At 42.5% G+C, this 25,347-nt stretch overlaps 1 protein-coding gene across 3 annotated transcripts in view; it reads left to right on the top strand.

Annotated features, from left to right (window-relative positions):
* Positions 1-25,347, top strand: part of Pde11 (Phosphodiesterase 11) — a 255,259-nt gene that overhangs the window by 196,326 nt on the left and 33,586 nt on the right. For all 3 annotated transcript variants that reach the window (XM_050195768.3, XM_050195769.3, XM_050195770.3), the window contains 12 exons: positions 1,463-1,552; positions 3,953-4,090; positions 6,934-7,004; positions 9,853-9,916; positions 10,856-10,903; positions 12,641-12,784; positions 13,382-13,525; positions 16,384-16,530; positions 16,834-16,941; positions 19,531-19,640; positions 23,008-23,095; positions 24,355-24,455. In XM_050195768.3, coding sequence (XP_050051725.1) covers positions 1,463-1,552; positions 3,953-4,090; positions 6,934-7,004; positions 9,853-9,916; positions 10,856-10,903; positions 12,641-12,784; positions 13,382-13,525; positions 16,384-16,530; positions 16,834-16,941; positions 19,531-19,640; positions 23,008-23,095; positions 24,355-24,455 — 1,253 coding nt within the window. The remainder of the gene's footprint in view (positions 1-1,462; positions 1,553-3,952; positions 4,091-6,933; positions 7,005-9,852; positions 9,917-10,855; positions 10,904-12,640; positions 12,785-13,381; positions 13,526-16,383; positions 16,531-16,833; positions 16,942-19,530; positions 19,641-23,007; positions 23,096-24,354; positions 24,456-25,347) is intronic.

Genomic DNA, 25,347 nt, shown 5'->3' with positions numbered 1-25,347 from the left:
GTAATTGCTCATAAAATATGATGCGAACACGATACAAAATGAGTTCATAATAACACCCTTTCGCCCCTTCCCGTCTGTCAAGAAAAGGTTCCCAGTCAATCCCCCCTCCCCCACCCTTCCGCGTTCTCCCCTCAAATTTCACGAAGAACCTTTTAAAAGCTGCAGACCGCCACCCCGAAGAATATCCCGTGAAGAAGGAGCCGAATGAGCTCCGAAACGTTGGACTAATAAAATTCACTTATTGGGTTGGAGTCACTCTCAAAGTCCTAATCTATACGAGCTTTCATTTCGCGATATATTGGCTGGCGTGGACAATTGCAAACGGAGCGATGTGAGGCGCCACTGCCTGTATTCTGGAGATCGCGAGAGCCAGCGCATGAAACCAGCACGTGGGTGACGCGTGGGTGCGACAGCACGGCATGCGGCATACTACGATTCGGGCACACGGTGCGTGCATCCGAACGAGCGAGCGGCACGTAAGCTCCGCCCAGATCCAGCGCCTCAGCTTGTACGCTCGGTATCTACGTCGAGAAACGCAGTATAAACGACTTAGCACAACACTGCTTCGCTTTACGCGAACACTGTCAATAAAATTATGCTCCTGCGAGTGACAAAACACTTCACAACGGCGCTTTGTCCACTGAAGGCACCGCTGACAGCCAGCGATTGGGACCGGTAGGCCTAGTTCGACGGACGCCGTGGCCTACGGCGCTTGCGATCCAACCCTTGTCGAAGAGCGCATATTTTTGCCAAAACGTTTAACACTGTAGACTTAGGTCGCCCGTAATTAAATACAATCGGTTTACTGGACGTAGTCGTTGCGACGGGCAAACATGCAAGCGAAGCGAGCAGCCTCTCTCTGACTGTCGGCGTGTGCTGTCTGCCTGCGAAATGCCCTCGCATCGCGGCTCCCGATCTCGCCAGTAGCTAAGTACTAGTGTACTAGGCGCTGCTTCGCAGAACAGGCACACGTTCGAGATAATTTTACTGAACTTGTAGTAACTATTTCGTGTCGGAAACGAATTGCAGCCGGCAAGGAAAAAAAAAAGAAAAACGGCGAGAAACCGTGTGTCTCTCGGGCGCCATCTCGTAGCCACCGTCGCCGCACCATGCTTCTCACGCTTTCGTCGGCTTTCCGCTTCATGATTTCACTGCACCCTCCTCTCCGATTTCCTCCTCGCCCCTCTTCTCGCCGCGTTTTTCATCCTCAGCTGCGCGCCGCGTTCGCTCTCATCTTTCGCTCGGTTACGCCGGGAACGCCTACGCTCGCCGCACGAACGGGCACCTAAGACCTGCTCTCTAAAAAATAAAAGCGCTCCTACAATTGCGTTACATTTCATGTCTTGTTCATGGGTGGAATCACAATGCCTGCTGCATCCTTGAGACTGCTGTAGTGGAACTTAATAAGCTTTTGACCTCCCACTCGGTATCCCTCTTTCTAATTGTGGTTTTCTTCAATCAGGTGTTCTCGGAGTACCTGCAGTTTTGCGGCCTTGTCCTGCGAAATGCTCAGCTCTTTGAACGGTCCGAACTTGAAAACAAGAGGAACCAGGTATGTGGCACATACACAGACATCTTGAAGGTTGTCCATATGCCTTTACTAATCTGTGATGTCATGCAGAGATTGCAAATTTTGTTGCCTCTGTCCACAGTTGTTTCATATGAGTGTAAAAAGGGTACACATTGTTAAACATTTATGCACTTTAGAGCATCTCTGATTTTTCGTTTTTATTGCTTTTAATAACTATGCAGGATCCTTATAAATTGAGCTTTTTGTTATCCTTTGTAACATTTGTATGTACAAAAATATGCACTTTTATAGTTTCTTCTGATCAAGAAGGCATAAGTATATAAGGGAATAATTTTAAATAGCTGCTCAAGTTCATGCAAAATAAGTATGTTACGAATTAAAAAAATTAATATATTGCTAGCCAAATGCTTTTGCTTAAAGGGCCCCTAACCAGGTCAGACCATTTCGGGCTGACAAGCGCAGTGCATATAATGTGCATTAACGATCGTGTTTGCCAAGTATTGCATCCCTACGCGCCGCAGAAGAGAGAGAGAGAATAAACTTGTATTCTGAGCAAGTGCAGTCTGCGCCCTAGGTGGTCGGCCTCCTTATTCCAGGTAGCTGCGGGCCATGGCCATCGCCAGTGGCGGTTCATGAGGCTGCGGTGTCTCTTCGGGTCTGGGTCTTCGGGTTGTGCGCCGTGGAAAAAGCTTAAATTTAAAACCAAACGCAGTTTGTCCTCCTTGCAGGCGCCCGCTGCCAGCCGGAGAGTCAACGTATATCGCGCAAATGTGCCTAGCAATGCTGTGACGTCGTTCATATTGACACGACTTCGAGAATTATGAGGCAACATCAGTTATTTGTTTATTATGTTGCTTCAGAAGATTCATTAAAGTTTAGAGAAATACTGAAACATACAAACCGAATGTCTGCATGTCTGTTTTACTTTGTCCCATTACAAAGGAGATATCTACTTCCGTTTTGTCTGCATGTTCCCATGTTGTGCAGTCGCGCATGCGGAGAGCGAAACTATGTCATTTTCTACCATGTTCCAGTGCGCGATCATGCTCTGTGATCCGCTTGCGTCTACCTCAGTGTAACACTGACTTTATACCACTAATCAGGTGTTCTCGTGCGGAGGCTAGACGGGAGCAAGTGGAGAGAGCGTCTGTGTTGGCAGTGACGCTCACCTCTTGAAATCATGGGTTTGCGGCACTGAAATAATTCTGTCTCGGCTATTAATGAACCAATTTGCTAAATTCTTGGGGTAGAATGCTCCCTAGAGAGCACGTAACAACTCCCAGCATATAACCAAATTTAACCAAAGTTTACTCAAGAAATTATTTACGCAGGACAGGAGATGTCCTGAGGATATTCTGGCAATGAAAAAAAAGTATGTTCAGTGGAACTCATGAAAAATCTTTATCCCTCTTTTTTTAAATGTAATCTGTGTTGGATAGAGCAAGTGTGCAAGACTGAAGTGCAAGAAAGATTATATAATTAGTTCATGTGCAAGTGCCAGTGCATTCAATTTACCATGTTATATAATGTGAAACAGCATATTTTGAGCTGTGTAAAAAGATCTCCATGTTACTGAGGCACAACAGTATATACCATGGCAGTGATGGAATGTCTTCGTGCAATACAAAATTAACGCAAACCTAAAAACTTGGTGTAGTTTCCCCAAACTCAAAAAGGATATAATTTACAATGCATTATGTCGTACTGCAATAGTAGCACTATAACTTGTCATATAGAAAGGCAGTTGCCCTTTCCTCAGTTGTTTCTGTATCCACATTGCAGTCTTCTGAAGTCTTATACATTGCAAAGAATACATGCATTCATCTATATGTTCGCAGCAGTGTGTGACATTCAGTGACTGCAGATGAATTTCCTTGGAAGCTTTTTTTTTTTTTTTCAGGGGCTTTTAGACTTATTCCCGTCTCCACTCTGACTAACAGTACTAAAAATTTGTAGGTGCACTTCTCCACACATCGCATCTGACCTAACCAAGGTGCCGAACCCAAGGTTAGAATCGCAACTAAGCCATCAGCGTGCGAACTGGTGCAACCATCCTTGCTGCTCTTCATTCCTTGCAGTGTCCAAGCTTTCAAAATGTGTCTCCCAGCTTCAATACTACTACTAGCAGAAGCAGCTCAGGTCATCTCGGTTAGGGCAGGTGCATGGAAGAGCCCACTTAAGGAACTTTGCATGTCGTCTATGCTAAAATACACTCAAGCACTAGTGCGATCAGTCCCCACGATGTATATATTTTCTAGTTACACTGGCACTGTTGTCAGCATTCTCTCATTTATGGCACCACATAACATTCGCAGAAGGTTTCTTCAAGGTTACTACCGCCTCTTGTGAAGCGCTGTGATCTTCGGCCCATCCTCGGGATGGAACTTTTGCTACAGCAGCTGTGCCTCCGGCTTTTTGCAGGTTCTTCTGGATCTTGCTCGTATGGTGTTTGAAGAACAGAGCACCATTGAACAGGTGGTGTACCGCATCATGACTCACATGCAGTCACTGCTCGAATGTGAGCGCTGTCAGGTGCTACTTGTCGACCATGAGACCAGGGTGAGTGTCATTCCCCGGCAGAAGCTACCACGGCATGCAGGGCCTGTCTGAAATTATCCTACCTTATTTATTTTAGAGAGAATTGGGGGGTTAGGACACAATTTGACCACACTGTGCAATTAGGAGGAAGGTCGACAATGTCTTTAGTGTCCTTTAGTTGCGTGCTGTATAGGAGCAGTTGTGTTGAGTACTGTTGTCTCATCCCAGTGCGATGTTGAGTGAGAGAAAATGACGGAGTGAATTTAACAAAAATACTGCATAAATTTATGTGAAAAGGAGACGTAATTCAGCAGATCCAAACAGCGTTTGTAGATGACAATATAGTCAGGAGGCAGATTAAAATGGCATACAATTGCTTCAAGAAAAGCCAAACATCTATGGAGAGTTAACTGCACTATGGGCGGCCTTCAAGAAGCCATAATGATGTAATTCTTTATGGAGGGTGAGCCACGATAAGGAGAGATTGTCACCTAATTGTCAGAAAAGTTGCTCAGTTGGGAATGGCAACAAAGATTCTATTAATGCCTTTTTAAAGACAATACGAGTATGCAGTGGGTGCCAGCAAAATTTTACCAAGGATTTTTACATTTAAATTCGAAGACTTAGCAACTGCACCAGGATAGCACCCCTGTTCATGCAGCTCAAATGAGTCCATCTTTATTTCGCACAGCACAGTACTTCAGTGGTTCATCCAACTACCTAATCTCCAGACATAAGCCTGCACGGCTTTTGGTTGTTCACAAAAATTGAAAGGCACCTGAAAGGAACGCACCGTCAAACTGAAGTGAACATCAAGTGCAATGCGACAGCTCCCCTGACAGCACTTCCTGAGGAGGGGTTCCAGGATTGTTTCAAGAAATGGAAAGAGCATGGGACACTGTGTGCGGAAGCTGGAAGGGACTACCTTGAAGGGGATTAGAACAACGAAAACACCAGGCATTGCTTCTATTTTTGCAGGAGCATGGTCGGATACTTTTGAGACAGGCCTTGAATAGGCCCTTTTTACCGCACTCCCATCGGCACCACCACGTGGCGACGTGTCCATTGCTTGCCTCAACAGGCCTCCACTGCCTCTGTTCACAAAGACAGCGCATGACGCTGGTGCGGCACAGCAAACTACTGTTTCGGCGTTCAATGCCTGCCGACAATGGCTGTGGGAACGGCGCAAAACTTTGGCCAAAGCTTTAGAAAACGTGTAAATGTCGCATGTATTCTTCTGAGCTCATTATGCTTTGCTGAAATGCTATGAGCACTGCCACACAATGTGCATACTGGAAGGCAGGACTAGAAATTCTTTTCCAAGACACAGTGGTACGTACATTCAGCCGCTGTAACAAATCAGAATTACTGTCATTCACTCATTGTCTTTTCTTTATTTATTGCCAATGGCTTGGAAGCCATAGGTTGTCATGTTTTTGGTTGAGTATGATGTTTTGTGGTGCTATTATCATTACATTATTTATTCTCTAGGTAATTACCCATGAATGGGTCAACTGCACTAGATTTGTTTATGCTGCCCTCCGAGCTTAAAACGTTCATGTTTTAATGTTTTGTAGTAGTTTACAGAAAAGGTGTAATATCGTTATTCACTTGTTTACGTTGTGGCTCATTGCGAAACGTTCAGCTTCAGACATTTGCGGTGCTATCTGGCCATCATATTTTTCTGGGAGCTTTGTCATAATTTGATAAAAAATAATCGCAGAATTGTTCCGCAACAGCAAAACACTGGTTTGAGTTAGATAATAGTTCGCCATTTCATTCCGGGGTTATAGCATCAAGAAACAAGGATGAAGAAAACTTGGAAGGACAGTAGCTACAGTAAAGCAGGGGTAACAGAATGCCATTAATGAGCGATACATCTGTTTTTGGTGCTTATCCACTGTGAACACAAAAAACTGCAACTCGATCAACATTTAGTACAAAAATTCATGTGAGAATGCCACAGTGGTCAATTCAGTAAGTAGGAAGCAGCGTGTGTAAGTATACAGCATATTTAGCAGATTTTAAAAATTGTGGGGCTGAATAAAAATGAGTACAATGCCAGAACATTCTGTATTAAGATAGTTGATTGTTTTACTATTAATATTGGTGGTGCTTCTTGCACTGAGCCTCCTTTTCATCTATTATAAAAAAATTAACAAACTGTGGTAGATAAAATGTAGCAAGTTGTGTATACTACATAGTGATGTAGGAAGTGCAGATGTGGGTAAAAGAGGACATGGGGTGACAGGCATCTCTCCACGGTCTTAAGAATAACTGCCACTACAGACACTCTGGCTGAACAGCCCAATGACAGGCAGATAACTGCGCCGTTGCCGCTCGCTCCCCAACCTCCAAGAACTTTTTACGCCCTTGATGCCATGGTTGCAAGTGAAATAGCTGCTAGCAAAGCATCTAGGAGTGTCTACTCTAGTGGCCAATTAGGTCTGTGTCCACAAATAAAGCGGTGAATTTTAAAGCAAACTGCAGCGCATGAAGCTGCTGTAAACAGAAGTTGCGATGCATGTTGTACTGTTGACTGCAGCCCTACTATTCTGAGGTGTGATTTGTTGTGACTGCACTCAACTTCCCTCATATAACATGCAGAATACAGCCTGGCCATGGCATAGATAATGCACTGATCTATTCGCAAGACATCGCTGGCCAATCATCCATACCGAATTGTGTTTGTTTTATTACAAATACAGTTTCTGGTGTGCTGTGCTTTTTCTGTAACTCGAATTTAATGCAGTTGTTTTTTTAACTTCAGTGCTTTTCAGTTACTCATGCAGTGAAAAATTCAACTCAGTTGCAACAGGTGCTGCAAATGCTTTTAGCAATAACCCAAAACTTTTTTCCCATAGACTGCTTTTCACCGGGTCTTTGACTTGGAAGGTAAAGACGCTCTCAGAGAAGACGTGGCTACATGTACTAGGTAAACAGCTTCTTTGAACCATTTATTATGGCCCAATTTTTTTTAATAACGAGGTATTACTAATATACCCAAAGTAAAGGCTTGATTGGTTCTTTTTTATTATTATTACTATTAATTTTTTTTATTGTGGCGTTTTACATTTCGAAACTGCACAGTGGGTTGTGAGATATGTCACAGCGAATGGCTCCGGATTAATTTTGATCACCTGGGGTTCTTTAACATGCACCCAAAGCACGGTAAACGAGTGTTTTTTGCATTCCACCTCCATCTTGGAAGTATGCTTCCAAGATGGAGCTTGGAGCTTGGAAGTGGGCTTGGAAGTATGCGAGTGCATGAATGTTGTAGTCATGGGATGTAGTGGTGTCGGACGATGCTGGCCGAGGGGCAGGCTTATGGAGCGGACATAACGGCCGGGGCACGGAACACCGCAGAAAAAAGGAAGGAGTGTTCCGTTAACAAGGACCAAACAAAGACTGAGTTTATTTCAGCAGGGGGCAAGGGAACATGATGGGGTACACTTACAACATTGGGCGCAGTGTGGCACTAGTGATCAAAGCACTTTGAAACCGAAAGTGAGGATATAACGCATGTACTATTGTGTTCAGCATGAGCTGCAACACGTGAGCCATATGGCTGGAGTGCCCTCTCAGTCGAGCTAATGGTGCCAATGTGCGATGCTCAAAAAGTGTGAAGAGGTTTTCATCATTCTAGTAGTGCACATGCCTCCATTCTTTCTTTTGTCTGCTTTCTTTGTGGAGCAATATTACATTGGTCTGCCAAGTAGCACGACGTCCTTAACCCTTAGTGCAGCATGCTTCATCATGGCACACTGCTGCCCTAGCTTCATGTTACTGTTCTCGGTTTATTGCAGTGGATTCAGAGGGGCATTTGAGAAAGGTGACACGTGACAATTGCGGATGGGCAGGTGCCACCGAATGTGCCTCTGCAGTTTATTATCACTGCACGAAGAAAACAGACAAGGGAAAGCACGGGCGTGTGCACGTTGCTGGAAAGATTGAACCCTTTCCACATTTTTCTCGAGAGAGTCGCAGATTAGCACCGCCAGCTCAACTGGCAGCAACCTTTTTATATTCCAAAAGAGCACTCTGGCCATGGCTGTCGTATTGCAGCTCATACTGAAAGGATGCTGTTGACATAGTGACACATATCTTCATTTTTACGCTGCAGTTTTTTTTCAAGTCTATATATTGCAGCAACTTTTAATAAGGTCTCCTAAACCAATTCCATCTTTAAATAATAATGATATATATATGATGTAATGCTTTCAATTAAAGGGACACTAAAGAGCAACACTAAATCATTTGAGATAGTTACAGTATTCTTTCAACATTGTGTATTTATTTGGTGGGAAAGGCGGGCTACTAGCAAACCCAAAGGTCCTTTTCTTGAATTTCGTGCCCAAACTGCAGCGCCGGTATGTCATGTGACTTCATGGATTTTAAGGTATTTTCTCGTGATTTGGCAATTTTTGTGCAGAAAATGTTTACAAAACTCTCTCAGCTGAGTTTTGGGGTTCGTTCAAAAATCGAGTGTATTCCTTGCATATCAACATACCATTAGTTCCAAGCAACCAGTGTTAAAATACTCACATCTTTTGTTTTTGCAACTTTTCTGGTTCACCAAGTCTCCATTCATGAAAATACCGATCTCTTTGGTATTTCATAAGTGCAACTTACCAATCCAGATTAGCTTTAATTCCCCTTTAGTGTCCCTAGCCTGTGGATTCAGATATTTTTTTCAGAAATTTATAGAAGCACTGCAGCATAAACAATAGGAAACATGTTGCATTTGTAACTAAAACAGCTGGTAAGCACTGTAATAAGGCCTGGTTGAGCTTCCTTGTCACAAAATGGAAGTCTTGGTCTCATTCATTGCATGATTATTGCCATGTGGTGAGGTGAAGTGTGAGATTGGTTGGTAGCTAGGTACCAATGCAGCACTGCATTGGTACCACTTATCAATGTACCAATGAAAGAGAAGCTCGGTATCACTGCTGTTCTCTGTCTCAGTGCTCGTAATCTTCTAAGATTTATGGTTATTAATGTATTGACCCCACATAATAATTAAAAAACATACTTTTGTGAGTTAAAGTGATTTTTTTATTTGCGTAATTCTTATTTTTGCGATGGACTAGCTGAATCTAGATTTTTCTCATCAATGAAGTAATCTAAACAGCACAATATTCCCACTCCCAAGTTCAGTCTATTCATATTTTGCGGCAAGTTCTTCACAATATAATAGCATAATTGATATGCAGTGGATTTACCGACGTTGTTGTTAAAAAGACCTTTCATATGAGATTTGCCAATCTTAAACACGGAACTGGTGCGCAGTTCCATGTTTCAATACAAGACTTAAGCACATTGTAAATAAAAGCTATTTGCATGTGTGTGCTAATATTTGTGAATGATGGCTGACCATATTCCAATATTTTCATTATGATGTCGTCCAATTGTTCCTTTTCTTTCTCAGTTACATGTCTACATTCATTTAGTAAATCCTTTATACTTGTGTATTTCAGTGTCATGTTCCCATGTCTCAGGTGGAAGTAACTGTTCGTATGAACTTGTCCGTTGTCTGATGCTTAGCGTGTATAGCTGCTGTTTCACTGGTTTCTGTTGGTTTAAACAGTTTTTAAAGGGAATTTGACGATAACCCAGTTAGACCAGTGAAACATTTTTCACTTATGATATATAGGTAAGCCCTCCCACCTGCATCTAGCAAGTGTATCAGCTTTATCAACATTTGTAGCTAAGCATCACTGCAATCTGTTTCTGGACTGATGTTACTGTGAAGCGTGACTTGCTCTTATGACCTCTATTTTCAGCCCATATGAAGGCAGGTTTCCCATTAACACTGGTATCACAGGGTCAGTGGTCGCAACTGGTCAGGTATGTACTGGATGTTGCATTGCTTATTCTTCATGCTGCTTGCCTGTTTCTACACACACACACACACACACACACACACACACACACACACACACACACACACACACACACGCGCGCACACACACACACGCACACACACACGCACACACACACGCACGCACACACACGCACACACGCAAAGATAATTAGTAGCACTTGTCACATAATGACACCATTATCGCTGGAAGCTGTCCTCATATGCCTGCTGGAATGTGTATAGAATAATTTGTGGCTTTCAAATTACTCTTTGAATGTATACACTCAAACTGATAAGGAAATTTGTATGCAATACTATTAGTAAGTTTCTTGCTTAGAGACGTTAAATGTAGCTTGGATATCATTCATGATGCATATGGAATTTTGGTCAGTGCCTAGTCATGCATCAAGTTTTTTGTGCGATAGCAATTATACAGACATTCGCGGCACATTTGCGTCGTCACTGCTGCCTTGCTGTCGCCAGTCCAACAGCACATGCGTGGCCCACGGGCTCATTGTTGGCGGTCGTATGATCTGCTGAGTTTCAGAGATGCGGCACAGTGAAGTGCTAAATTAAAGAACTGGCCGTGCAGGAACGTTGGCTTTGGGACGAGGCACACGCACTGCCGATGCTGCTCAGTGTGCCAGCATTGTGACCGTGAGTGCTTGGCAACATGAAGTGAACTCTGTTCATGTTTGTCTTTGGATGTGGGACGCCATGCACATTTAGTTAGCAAGCGAATGTTTACTGTAATTTATACTGCCCATAAAACCACAAGCCTCACTTCATGTGGTATTCTAATATTCAGCAATCATTACCAATTCTTTGACCTTACCTTCCGGTGAAAGCGTCGCATTTATATTGTACATTCGGTAAGATTGAGTATCATATGTCATTATAGCCCGTCCCTTTTTTTCTTGCAGATTCTCAACATACCTGACGCCTATAAGGACGACCGGTTTGATCCAAAGGTCTGCGCTTCTACTTGCGGACAACTTTCTGTGACAATGAAGGGAAAGCTACGGGGGTGGAGCTTCTGCACGTGTGTTACTGCATCAAGTATTCCGGCTGCATTTGACAGCACTTTTGGTTTCTTAGAAGAGATACGGAATTAGCATAGCTTCCACGTGCGATGGTTTTGCATTTGCCCAAGCGCGGAAAGGAAGAGCAGAATAATAAGTCAAATTTTACACTCAGTGGTCTATTTTGTTTTATTTTGCTGTTATAGATAAGATGTTATTTCTTCTCTCGCCCAGCTTAAACTAACGCGGATGAGAAATAAGAACTTTTTTGGAGCGCTCTTACTTGTGCGCACGTTCTGCCTCCATAGCTTACCCTTCATTGCCACAGAAAGTTTTCCGCAAGTATAGCATCATTAATAATGGTTTATATTATGTAATGAGTCTTCTCATTCTGCTATTATGGGCCTTCCATTAAGGGCTGATTGAAGTATATGGCAAAGGCAACTAAAAGATGTGCAACAATTTCTTTTCACTATAACCTATATTTAACAGTTTTTGTCCTATAGAGGGCTGACCTAGGAAACATTGAAATTTGCTTGCAACTAAATGCGAATATGATAGAACATTGCACTGCAAAGCAACGCTACTCTCACTACGTATACTTTTTTCATCGCTTTCATTAAACACTTTTTAGTCTGCACTTCATGTATGTCTAGTGTTGTAGTTCTTTGTGTCCTTGTCCTCAGTATTGCTTTGGAGTGCAGCGCTCCATCGTATCACAGAAGCAAACTTGCCCATTACAACACATTATTATATGTGTACAGTTAGCATAGGCAACTTTGTTAGCGCATCACTGTCATAAAGAACCAGCTCATTGCAGGAAGTGTACAAAAGAAAAATATGTATACATCTACAATGAGATGTAGATTTTTATTGTACATATGTACACATGAAAGGAAATGACACAGGAACGATAATGTTTATAAACTAAAAATTCGAGGTAATTAAGAAAAGTACCTATTTGTGTCTCCTTCTGTTTGTATATATGCTCCACAAACACATCTTTGCAGTATTTCATTGCATTGCTCAGACATTAAAAAAAACTTCCAAACTATTTTGCTCATTTTGTGTGTAGCTCTAGTGACTTTTGTTGCTCATAGTTATTCACTGCGCAAAATCCAGAACATGATTGCACATCTCACCAGAATAACGCACACATTTCTCTATTTTGCTGCATTTTGTCTCGTGTATGCACTGTGGCAGATTGATTTAATAGACCTCTTTCCTCTTTGCATTTGAGAGCTACATAAATTTATGCTTGTGGATACAACAGCAGTGCCACTTGCAAAACAGACTGTAATAGCTCATTAAATTTGTGCTACATGAGTGCCCTATATTTCAATACAGAATATAGGGGCTTTATTTTGATTTTTTGGCATGTTGACCCACTGCTTCAGTTGCATTTTTACAGCTGAAGCACAATGCTGAAGAATTTATATGTTACTTTTGGTGCACATCCAAGAACTTCTGTTGACCAAAATTAATTTCAAATTGTTAACAGTGTTGTGACCCTCGCTGCATTTGCATGTGTTCTAATGTAAATGGAACCTCGTGCTATGTCTCATATAGCTATCCAATTACTATCATCTTGTGTGAAAAGTAATGTAGATTATAGTATACTTTCTTGAAGAATTGGCAACCACGAATGCTGCTAACGCACTTGTTTTTACATTACTAATGCTGCAGGTGGATGAAGGGAGCTCGTTCCGACACAAGTCCATCCTCTGCATTCCAATTTACAATGCCAATCGTCTAGTCCTAGGTGTGGCCCAGCTCATCAATAAGCTTAATGGCGAGCCATTCAACAAAAACGACGAGCAGCTACTTGAGGTGAATAGGTTGTTCATTTCATTTTCACATTCTCTTCCCACTGAATGATTGTGTGTCACAGTTTTGGGTTGTTTTGGGATAACACACCTACTTGTGTGTTATCCTTGGCATTCACTGCAGCTTTGACAAGAGTTGAGTGTGCACAAGAGGATACGCTAAATACGTGCACCTTGATTTTTGGCTAATACCCAAAATTACCAGAGTGTAAGTGATTACTAGAGAAGCTGCAGAATATGTTACAGCATCAATGCCAAGCTATCAGGTCGTTTTTTAGCTCGCAGCATCTGTTCATGGTTAAAGCTAGTGTCTACAAATGTGTTCAAAAGTTCACACAGTAATTCAAGTTTGATCAGCTGAATGCAGAAAGACATTGAAATCAGGTACTGGAGCTTGCGTTGAACAAGTCTATAATATCCGTGAAATATTAACCTTTCAATAAGCATGTAAGAAATGCGCAAGTGAGGATTGTATCACATCATGTTCCACTTCATGGCCACTGTGGAAGCACCTTCAGTACTCATTACCACATGACTGATGACATAGTGCTTGATTCTTTGCCCAGCCTATACTTCATTTGTTCTCATTATGTATGCACAGGCATTTGCAATCTTCTGTGGCTTGGGCATCCAGAACACACAGATGTATGAAAAGGTGGTGAAGGCCATGGCGAAACAACGGGTTACACTTGAAGTGCTCTCCTATCATGCATCTGCGCCCCTTGAAGAGGCTCTCAAGCTCAGTGTGAGTTGCATGTTTTGCCATAGAAAGAGCAACTTTGTTGGGTTTTTAAACTGCCTTGCAGAAGTGAAGAAAAAAGAAGATTTTTCTTTAAGACATTAATATTTGCGTGCATAATACTCGCAATTTTTCCTGCTGAAAATTGAAGCAAAGTTCTGGGTTTGATATATGCAGGAAAATTTTTCCATAGAAGATTATAGATGCTAAATAGAAAAGAAAAATATAGTGGTTGTAAATCAAGGTTCTTGCACCAGCCACTGTAAACTCAAAGGATTATTACTTTCAAACCGCCCCTACCTTTGGAATAAGAGCACAGGTTCTACACTAGTAGGAACTGCAAAGGCCCTTTATTTGCGAACGCTAGCTGAACATACAGTCACTAAATGAATGATATAGTGACTCTGACATATCATATCTCTGACATGAGATATATCTATATATATAGATATGACATGAGATATATCTATATATCTGGGTCATATCTCTGACATGACCTATTCAGAGTTGGTAACAACACTGATGTTGAAACAAGCAGATGGCTGTCTCTGCAGCAATTTTCGAGGGTGCAGTGATTACATGAAGAAAAAAAAATTTTGGTGGCCATGCAGTGTGGGGATGCGAGCATTATGTGAGTAAATACGGTAATGCTTAAGCATCCAACTTTGTTATCTTAGGGCTGGCAGTCAAAAGCACCTGAATATCCTTGCTGACACACACATTTAATGGGCAAAAAAACCTGTGTTAAATAATTTATTCGCCCTCAGTTTCTGACTGCAGTATCCACATTTCTCCCATTCCTGGAAAAAAAAAATTTTACAACTACTATACTAGATAGCATTTGACATCAGTTCCTGTCTTCCGGTCATGCATCTGTCATTGTCGAGCACACACTGACATTATAAATTGCTATGTATCATCTACCAATTATGTGTTGGTAGCCTACAGATCACTTGACATGCAATTAATTTACCAGAGGATGGGTATGAAGAGTGTGCAGAGCAGCGCTGTTGTGATGAGCCGTGTTGAATGGGGTGCCTGGATGCAACAGCATTCTTTCCTGCATGCTACTTGCTTGTACCCTGCATCCATGGCACAAAAACTTGCTGTGTGGCCAGGCCAGTTGGGGGTTTGTTCAGTCAAAAGGCTTGGCAGGTTTTCCTCAAAGGCAAGTTGCATTTGCCACATACAACTAGGCAGGTTCTTCAACTTTTGAAATATCAAATGCACTCCATGATATGTTGAATGTAAAAGGTCGAAGTGCTGGAAACAACTTGCCTGTGATGAAGTGATGCCACCCAGGCAAACAATATTCAGATTGAGATATATTCTACAAATCTGTGCTTGTAAAATGCTACACTTTCATGTGCTCACACTCATCTGTATTTCATACTTTGTAAATAGTGCTTCCCTGTTTTTGGCCTCACTTCATTTGATATCCCTGTCACTTGACTTGCACCTGAATATTGCTCAAATCGCCATTTTGGCACCATCAGTAAGCTTCGGTCAGGCTGTCAACAGCTCAGTCATCTGACATCGATGCACTGGTGGACCAAGACGGGGGAACCCTGGGGGCTCCCCTCCCCGGCCAAGACATGCCGGCTGACAGTATTGAGTGTGCAACAAGCCGCCCTCCCTTCCCCCCTTTGCTTTTATGAGGGCTCGCAACCCCCTTGAGCTACCCTGGATCCTATCCTCCCCTGCATCGATGTCCTCAGTAAGGGTGGCATCGTATCCCAGAGTTCTGCTCTGGTTGATGTTCATGCAACACATGTTTAGGCACATATGTGTATGCCACTGTGTAAATCTGAACAGTTTACATCAGAGCTCAGGACTCATGTTTATGTTAAATTATTTCAGATGTAACTTTGTGTTCTGCTGCTGTTATATATGCTCCACAAATGCGTCTTTGAACTATCTTATTGCATGCAAAATGCAATGAGATACTTTGATGAACTTGCAAACACTTCTGGTCACGCTTTGGGGGTGGATGTGGTGTGAGAAAGTAAATGTTATTAGAGTCTACCTAGTGCTTCAAAATTTAAGAAGTCCGCCACTTTTGTAAGCCTTTGAACCAAGCTTCACTAGTATGAGTTAATTTTTGGAAAACTTAAGCCTGGTACAAGCATTAATTAGTCACTATGCTAATTACTTGTAACAGTTATCCTTTATAAATTAAAGCATGGCTTACAATATAGCAGTGTGTTCATTTGGGCTGGTTGGTACATCTTGTCAAATAGCAGAATTTTGAACAGCACGATACAGCATTAAAGAAAAGAGGCACAGGGCACAGCGCTCTCTCTTGTGCATCTTTTCTTTGTCCTGTGTCGCACCATTAACAATTTTGCTATTGACATGGCTTACAATGTTCACCTTATGCTGTCTAAAGAGAGCCCAGTAAATGTAATGCCTGTAGATAGGTATTTTTCTGTACTGACAACTGCTATTCACTTCAAGCCTCTGTCTGCCTGCGAACTTCTATCTTGCTTGGATTTCGTAAAACATGCTCTGCAGCCCCTTGAACTGTTGCAAAAAGCCAAGTATTTTTAGTTTTATTCCATACCACAAGATGACTATAACTGGTTGTTCTTTAAGAGGACTAAAGTTTAATATGCTAGCTTAATGTTAAATTGCACAAAATCAGCAGTCAAAAACACACTGCATGGTGTTGAGCTTTTCCATACATTTATGACAAGCCACAAACATTACTTAAGGATGTAAATAGTGGTCAATAGGCAGTCAGCTCAAGTGCTATGGCGTCTGCCTTATATACTGTACAGGGCTGTCAACACAACCTCCGCAGTATGCATTTTGGCACTGTCATGTTTCTTATCTTCCCTGTATTTCATGTGGTGCTCATGCAGGAGTGTGTTCTTCCTTCAATGCAATCACTGCGGTTGCAAGACTACAAGTTTAATGACTTCAGTCTCGATGATGATGGCATGCTCAAAGCCTGCTTACGCATCTTCCTTGAACTGGACTTCCTCAATCGGTTCCACATTGAGTACCTGGTGTGTATACTCTTTACTAGAACTTCACAAACACACTTAAGTTGAATTACTATTCAATGCCATTTGCTGTCTCATAATACACATGTTCTGCACAATAGTTACTACTATGTGCATCCTTTGACTTAGTAGTAGTCCTTTTTTTACTGATATGGCATGCCTAAGCCTGTCACTGTTGCTGCATTTCGAACACCTCACTTTGAGTAGTTCAAAAGTAAGTTTTTCTTTAGCAGCACTTTTCATGGAGCTCAGTTGAATCCATTGTATTACTTGAAAACACACTGTCCATACCTCTCTTGTTCTCAGGTATTATGCCGGTGGCTTCTGAGTGTCAAGAAAAACTACCGCAAGGTGTCCTACCACAACTGGCGGCATGCCTTCAACGTCGGCCAGATGATGTTTTCCATACTTACCGTGAGACAATGTTTTATTGATATTGTCACCTGAAAGAAAAAGAAAAAAAAAAAAACGCTTGGCATGATTTCTTTTCATGACATGGTTAAGTTCAAGATGCCAATAATTACATTGCTTTCATTTCAATGATGCCACCTAAGTGGGCTGCAAAATACTTTGTTAATGTCGACAAACAAAATGAAAACATTAATTTGGTCATTATAGCGAGATATTGCCTTTTATCAAGCAAAATTTCTTTTTGAGATTCAGCCTATTGATTTGGTTTCCGTTTACTTAATGCCATCTCTCGCATTGAACATTTTTGTTTAATAGCACTGTGGTGCAGGTTAATTGATTTTTATGTACAGACAACCTGCTGCACATTTTTCACGTTTCGCTTTAATCAATGCTCAGATCTGCACATTGAAGGGACCCAGAAACAATTTTGACGATATTGTACAAACGTACTGAGTCGTTAGGGTAGGTCCTTCTGATCATTAAGTTACGGATTTAAGCACTTCACGTAAAACGTGTAATTTATTATAAGGTTTTAGAAATTGCACATCACTACCAAACACAGTGGAACTGCTCCCCTGTGTTTTTAGTTGCACCCTCCCATTTGATGTAGTTATCCCAGTTGATGTCAGTTGGGCGAACTATCAGATTGGCTAACCAGGTCGCATCATCAATAATATTTTCAACCTTATGGTGAACAAAGGTTGTTTGTAATAGTTGAAATGTTGGTTAACTTGTTTCTGTAAAAGAAAGTAACAGAAAGAGAATACAAACCGACAATTTATTACTACACTCAAGCACTTCCGGCACACATCTCTGCTTGTGTTACAATATTCTCCATGTTTACGTGAGCTGCGTGGCCAGTGCTGGTCTCGAGCTTTTTTTTGCGAGTACCATGGATCACCCTTGTTACGTTGTGGGCTGCAGATCTAGTGATCAGCAACGTATCAAGCTGTGACATCATGTCCCTCTGCAAGGCAACATGTGCGAGTGGTGTGGCTGCAGCACATTGAGCTGTCAGTGTCTGATTGGCTCCAGTACCTGTGTGTTTGCAGCTGTCACTTCACGCCAGAGGATTACTACCACGATAGACAGTTATAGCGTGTCCAGTATTCAGGTAAATGCAAGCACAAGCGGACTGGGCACAGGCATTTTACCGGGTGAGCGGAGGCACAAACGTGAATGTTCTGCATGGTGCCAGCCACATGGCGGCACAGAGCGCAACCAGACAAACACAGAGCTAATATAATAGTAACCAAGTGTATTCTACTTTGCTGCTGGTGTAAATTTTCGGCAGGAGCATAATTGTGAGCACATTATCTTTTTAAATGTTTGAGATGTTTTAGACTTGGTTACAGCAATAGTAGCCCTGTGTATGGATGGATGGATGGAAGGTAGGAGCGTCCCCTTTGAAACAGGGTGATGGCAGTTGCCACCATGCTCAGCTTGGCAGCTTGGCCAGTATGGCTGGTTAAGCTCTGCGCCACCAGGTGGCTGCACCATGCAGGCCGCTCACACTTACGCTAAGCCCCTTCGTCAGTCACAGCGGTAGTAGTATGGAGGCGCTTTAGTTTACACCTCCGTCAAAATGCCCAGCTATCTTGTGGTTACCAGAATACTGGACCCGGTGCTGTGACAGAACGCTTAATTGCAACACACACTGCTTGGATAACTCTCATGGGGGATTGACAGCCAGGTGGCTAGCAGAGAGGTTGGAGATGCTTCGCACGCTGGCTCCAAGACAATCGGAAGTAGATGACACAACATCACATCATGACGCAGAGCCAGTGAAGATGGAGCTTAGCCCCGGTCACTTGGTGAATGAGTTGAGGAGAAAGCATGTCTAAGGAGGAGGGTAACTTGTAATCGTCTGTAGCTCTCTTAATATGAAACACTTCGCTTAAATTGTAACACTAATGTTTTACTGTACCTGTACCCTATGCATCTACAAAATTTGTCCAAACCATTTCAGAGACCCTTTAATACAAAAAATATGATCCATTTTAGAAGTGCAATGCTAAACTACAACCTCGCTGGCATATGCATTAGGTGTTTGCTTCTGTGGTGCCTCTTTTCTCACTTCATGCAGCCTGAAAAAAAAATTTTTGCGATCTTCTTTTGCATAATGTGATTGCTGCTTAACGATAATCTCAACTTTTTTTTTTGGGGGGGGGGTTCCTGCTAACAGGGAACTAGACTAACAACATGTCCTCACAAACTTCATTGGTTGTTCAAGGTGCAGCACTCGGTCTCATCACATAACATGCTTATGCAGTTATTGTGGTTAGCAGTACTGAGTTCACTGCTACACAGAAGTCTTTGAAAATCTTGTTTCAACTTAAAATCTTAGATTCATATGCCTCTGGATAGCACCTTTTAGTGAAAATACTTCTTACTACCAAATGTTGGCTTCGAGAAGTACCTGTTCAGAATAAGAAAAAAAATTATATTAACGTTGGAATATTTGTGAGCTGTCATCATGCACAACTTGTGGTACACATATCTGCACAAAGGATTCTTCTATCACAGGGGGGTTTAAAATTTCACATGTTATTTTCAGCATATTTCTAACACTAGAATACTCTCTGTCTGCAGAACACGAAACTTCATGAAGTTCTTGGTGACCTGGAAACCTTTGGCCTCATCATGGCCTGCTTATGCCATGACCTGGACCACAGAGGAACCAACAACTCCTTCCAGATCAAGTACAGATATGCAGTGTCTCATTTATTTCACTCCCTATCATGCCTTAAAGATTCTATGAATCATGCCTAGCTTGAAAGTTCGTTCAGAGTAGCACTTGTAAGGCACTGTCTCAGGAAAATTTTCTCACAACAATTTTTCTCACAAAATCTCGGAGTCCAATTTTGGTGTTGAAATAACAAAAGCTCGTGCCAACAGAAATGCATGGGTGCTGGCCAGAACCTTCAGTCGGGATCGAATTAAACAGAGTCGAGTTACCAGAAGTCTACTGTATGGTACAAGTAACTGCGTGTGCCACCAGTTGTGGCTGTAAATCCAGCGTACGGGTGCTGGGAAGCTAGCACATAGATTTGCCTATACTTTGACCATCTGGCTCCAAACTGCATCATCAATTCTTATACTGACATTTGAAGCGGATTTTTCGTTGCAAAATTTTTGCATGGTAACTATTAGACTCATATTTAGCCTCTGATTTCTAGCATTCTATGGCTCTCAGAATGTTGCAAACAAAACCAATCATTTAGAATACTAAAAATAATCGTACATGGCACGTATACTTAGCAGGCCATCCAGATTTAGTGGCATGTATACTCAGAAGTATCGCAATTTATTGATGCTATGGAAATCATGCAATGAAATTAATTAGGCTTTGAATAAACTGTAAATTGAGCGAACACCCTACACAAAAGTGAACCACAGAAAAATAATTATAGAAACTGAAGCATGCTTTGTCAATGAATCCATGTCAAATTGTAGAAAAATCTATTAACTACCAATCATTCCCGTGGTGGCTGAATAATTGTAGTGCCAGATTTGTATTTAGTAATCATAGTACAATACTATGTTAATGATCACATAATGAGGTATATTATTATAGTCACTGAAAAATCAATAATGCAGGAGAGGCTCCTTCCAATATAACGCACGATGCAGCTGCCCTTCATCATTATGGGCTTCAAGAAATGGTTCCAATGCCACCTGCACACACAGGAAGTGTGCCAGGTGCTCACCATCAAAGAGCATGCTGCAATCATGCTCTGCATGTTCGAAAATCTAAAGCTGCCGCATGCTGGTATGAAGAAGATAGCTCACAGCCCAAGCAGGTGTAGTTTAAAAGGGATTAGGAGAGGAATTTCCCTTATTTTCTTTCCAAGGTACCTCCTCGCCATCAACCCCCCCTCCTTCCCTGTTGTGTGTGCATCATTGAGAGATGCACTATGAGAGAAAGGGCCTAGTCACTTAGTGGATCTCTTTGCAGACATGGGTGTCACACTGTAAATAAGAAGAAAAGCTCCCCCAGAAGGGTTAGGAGTTCCAGAACAAGGAAGCACCTGAGCAAGGCAGGCAGGGATGTTAATACAGAGGGTAAAGAAGGAGAGGGAGACGAGGATGACCGAGGTGATTCGCTGGTGCATGTTACATGCTCTCTATAAGAGGCACTTGCTGCATTATTGACCTGTCACTGACCACAGTAACTGCTTAAAATCAAGGGGCAACACTTGGTGGATTTAAGGAGGCAACTCAAGTTGAAGTACATTTGTGGATACTGGGGTCATGCAGCTAAACAGAAATGCTCTGAATCTATGGGAAACTGAACAAAGATTGTCACCCTGTTCAGTTTGTCAGTGTATTCTGTAGGGGCTGAGGGTCGTGGCATCAGAGTCTGGCGTCGCACAGATGGTCGCTCTCTAGCCTACGCCGCCGATGCGTCTCGTAACGGGTAGCTGGCCTACGCTAACGGAACATCACACGGAGGCTAAGCGGGCCCACGCCATTGTCCAAGTTTCCTTGATGATGGTTGCTTCTTTTGTGAAGGTTACGAGGTTGAGAGGATGAGGAACGGAACAGGGGGTTTATTTACATTGGAATTGCAAACTTATTTACTTAGAACAAGGGGTATTGTACCGGCCAGAGCCTGGAGCGCAGTACATTGTTCATGTAGCATGAGCTACAGGTCAGCAGCCTACATCTTTCTCGCGAGCACATAACAGAGCACACTAGCACACTTCAGCACTCCACTGAAATCTCTTTGGTCCTCTCTAGACTCCTAGGTCAGAGAAATCTGTGATCACACCTTCCTCCAACCGGAGCGCCTTGAGACCGAGGGTGTGCATAAGTAGTTTGGCACCTTTGTTCTCTGAACATGGCGAAAGGAGGGGAGCTTTGTAGACAGGAATTGCCACGCTTTACTCAATCTGGCGCGTCTTGGTTGACTGTGGCGGTTATCGGAGTCCGTGAACGAACGGCGTAAAACACCCTTTTCCAGGAGTTTCTTGCTCCTATCGTTGGTGACAGCAACAGTGAACCATCAATCAACACTCGATTTGCCAAACGTGTCTTGCCTTGTTGATGCTGCAGGTCTGTCCAAGGGGACGCATTGTTAGCTTGCTGAAGTGATTCGTCGCAGTGGTGCCGGAGAGGCTAGAAGGTCACTGCCCCCATTGGCCGATCGTAACAGTCCTTATAGGTAGAAATGACCAAGCTAGCCTTCACCCCAGGAGTGTCAGTAAGCTCGGAACCGTCTGATAAGAAACATGCCAAGCATAAACAGTGAGCTACAACACATAAATTATTTATTTTCAGTGAAAGTGAGCTTAAAAGAAGGTGCGAGAATGCAGTGACGCTCACAAAACTCTCTGTGGTCACAGTGGGTAAAAACATTTGAGGGATGCGAACAACATGGGCACAAGAGATATACATATATGCACAAGAGATACTGCAAGTGCAACACCAAAGAAAACAGCAGTGGCCCCCAGAGGCGTACCCTTTAACAGTCCATCGCAAACACCTTGTGACACGTAAGGGTAGCCATCCATTCATGTGGCACGTTGCAATCACAAAACTCTTGGCGTACCCAACCAATCGGCAAACTACAGTTCACGGCATGTTGGGGACTGCTGCTACTGACAAATCACCTTGCTGGTGCAGTCGGCCATAGGCGCATTGCCACAGGAACCTTGCTGCAAAGCTTCATGCTGCATGGATATCCAATATCACGCTGTTATTTTATTTATTTTTGATTCTGTAACAGGATGAAAAGATGCACAGTGTATTGACTGTACTAATGCACACTTCTTTTCATCCTCGTCCTGCTTGGTGCTCTCCATGCTAGGGTAATTGGGTTTTTTGGTTGAACATATGTATTTTCAACCAAAAAACCCCATTCTAACAGTGTCAAGATAGCTTAAATTGTTGCTTACATAACATTATGAATGTTATGGTTGGTACTGGGAATTTTCTTATAAAATTTTTTGTTGCACACAATAGCTTTGAAATCAAGGGGGCTAATGGGCTTCCATATAAGACATATGGCATATGAAACTAGGCTGTTTTGTAGGTCAGTTTCAGTGTTCACACTGTTTATTTCAGGTCATCATCTCCATTGGCACAGTTGTATTCTACATCAACAATGGAGCACCACCACTTTGACCAGTGTGTCATGATACTCAACAGCCAGGTACGTGTGATGAAATGTAACATGCAAGCATGCGCCCTGCACTCCACATCAGCAGCTTATAGTGCAGGTAGCTAGGAAAGGCTTTACAGCTACTCGAGGCAGCTATCAGCAATAGGAAGAAGTAAGAACACGAAGTCACGGCCACGATCACGCCAAGAAAGCTTGAAGCGACACCTGCAGTTACCACCAGCATCTGTCAAACTTCTTGCTGCTGCCTAATGGTGGCATCATAAGCAGCTGCTGTGGATTGTAAGCCACATGCTTGCGTGTTTCCTTTCGTAAAGGTGCTGTGTGTACAGGGACATAGCCAACACTTTGTCTGCTACTTCACTACAGTGGCATACATTTCTGGGGCTTGCAATGAATCAGTTTTTGTTAATTTTATGTAGCATCAGTGTTTTAACTAATAAGCTTTACAAGGCTACATTTAATTTTACAGTTTACTGCCAAATTGTATTGATATTCTTTTCAGGATATATACTATATAAAAAAAAAATGAGAACAATTTTATGTTACTGAATGCAGTACTCACATTGTAGACTATGTTATTCAAGTAATGTGATAATTTAAATGATAGAAGAGCTACATACACATTATGATTTACTGGACCCCAATGGAGCACGCACTATTGGTTCAAGTTATCTGGTGTTTGAATTATAATATCAGCATTTATCTTGCATGGGTGCCTTTTGTGGCTTTCTAAGCATGCTTAAAATAAAATGTTGATTGAACAAATGTCGAATTAAGGAATTCAATTGTATTTGTGTGCACACAAGACTTGAAAAAGCTACCTTCTTCTTTTTTGCATGAGCAGTCAGCAGTCTCAATATGCATTAAAAAAATCTGCTTTGGTTGATGCTCACTTAGTTATATACTATACTACATACATTCAAGCCATAAGTCAACAAAACCTAGCTTCTATATTCTCAAGCGTGCTGACTCAAATATCGTCCTTGGCTCTGCTGAGTGTAGTTCAGTGAGTAGATACTTCAATACTCTCCTTTGCTTTGGGAACACGTCTCCATTTGAATGCCTTCGAGCAGGTGCTGAGAGTGCTTGGTTATGAAGCTTTTGATCAGGAATATTGCCGAGGAGGCAATATTGAAGAACCTTTCAGTTGAGGTGCAGTGCTGCCATCCACATTCTGTAGTGTCAGAATGGTGTGGCAAGTGAGGGGATGTTTAAAGGCACCTGGTCATGACTTCTATTAAAGGAATATTGTAAAATATATACTTTATGCCTATCTACTCTTCTTGCAGGGCAACCAGATTCTGAGTCATGTTTCTCCAGAGGAGTACACCACCATTATAAGGATTGTTGAAGAGGCCATTCTTGCCACAGACCTTGCCGTCTACTTCCGGTGAGGCTGTTGCCAGTGCCCGTGTCCTGCTTAGTTGTTCATATTTTGGATATAATGGCCAAAAACATAATATACAAACTGATTTTCTTGCTGGTATATATGTAGATGCTGTGCTGTCCACATTCTCTTCTTTTATTTTTTCTCTGCAGAGTATTAATGAGAAAATCATGGCTGCTGCATGCACTCCTTGCTCAAGTTTAGACAATACAGCAAGTCGCACATCAAGTACAGGTTTCACTGTACTTGATGTTCGCCTTGATGTACTTTAAGAGCACAGGTGGGAACCCCACATGTGCTCTTGGGCTCTTGGACATCCGTTCTCTTGGGACAAAGGAATGACAACACAGTAGTGCAAACTATCACAATGGCATTTATTGCACCTTTCATAGACTAATGCCTGCTAGCCAAGTTGCTATCCATAAAACATGCTGAGAGGCGTGTCCCAAATCGCAAAAATCCGACTCACCACGAACAGATAGCGAGCGAATATGTTCGCCCCATGCTGGACACTAATGCCTGGTGCGTTCGAACGATTGTGTTCGTCCATTCCGGTGTAGGCCTCGCGAGACGGTCTCGCAGAAGCCTGGATTGGCGCACGTGCAGAACATCCATGCCGCTTGCCGAACTGAAGCCAAAAAGGAAGAGCCTACTCCCTGTCACGCCCGACCAACCCCGCCGTTAGGTGGCGTTAGCAGCGCCACACTTGTGCCATCTTTCGTAATGCACTGCAACCAGACTGACCACCGCCGGCACTAAGCTACGCGGAGAAGCCAGATTATAGGAGACGCGAGACATGCGGGGAAAACAACACATAAGGGGATGCGTAAGAGTCGCGCATCCCCACAAACCTCAATTTAACGAAGTGTACGTGTTTGCGATTTCAATATAACAA

Source organism: Dermacentor andersoni, chromosome 1 (genome assembly GCF_023375885.2).
Source record: "Dermacentor andersoni chromosome 1, qqDerAnde1_hic_scaffold, whole genome shotgun sequence".
In the NCBI taxonomy this organism is placed as follows: Eukaryota; Metazoa; Arthropoda; class Arachnida; order Ixodida; family Ixodidae; genus Dermacentor; species Dermacentor andersoni.
This window is presented reverse-complemented; position numbering and strand designations above follow the sequence as displayed.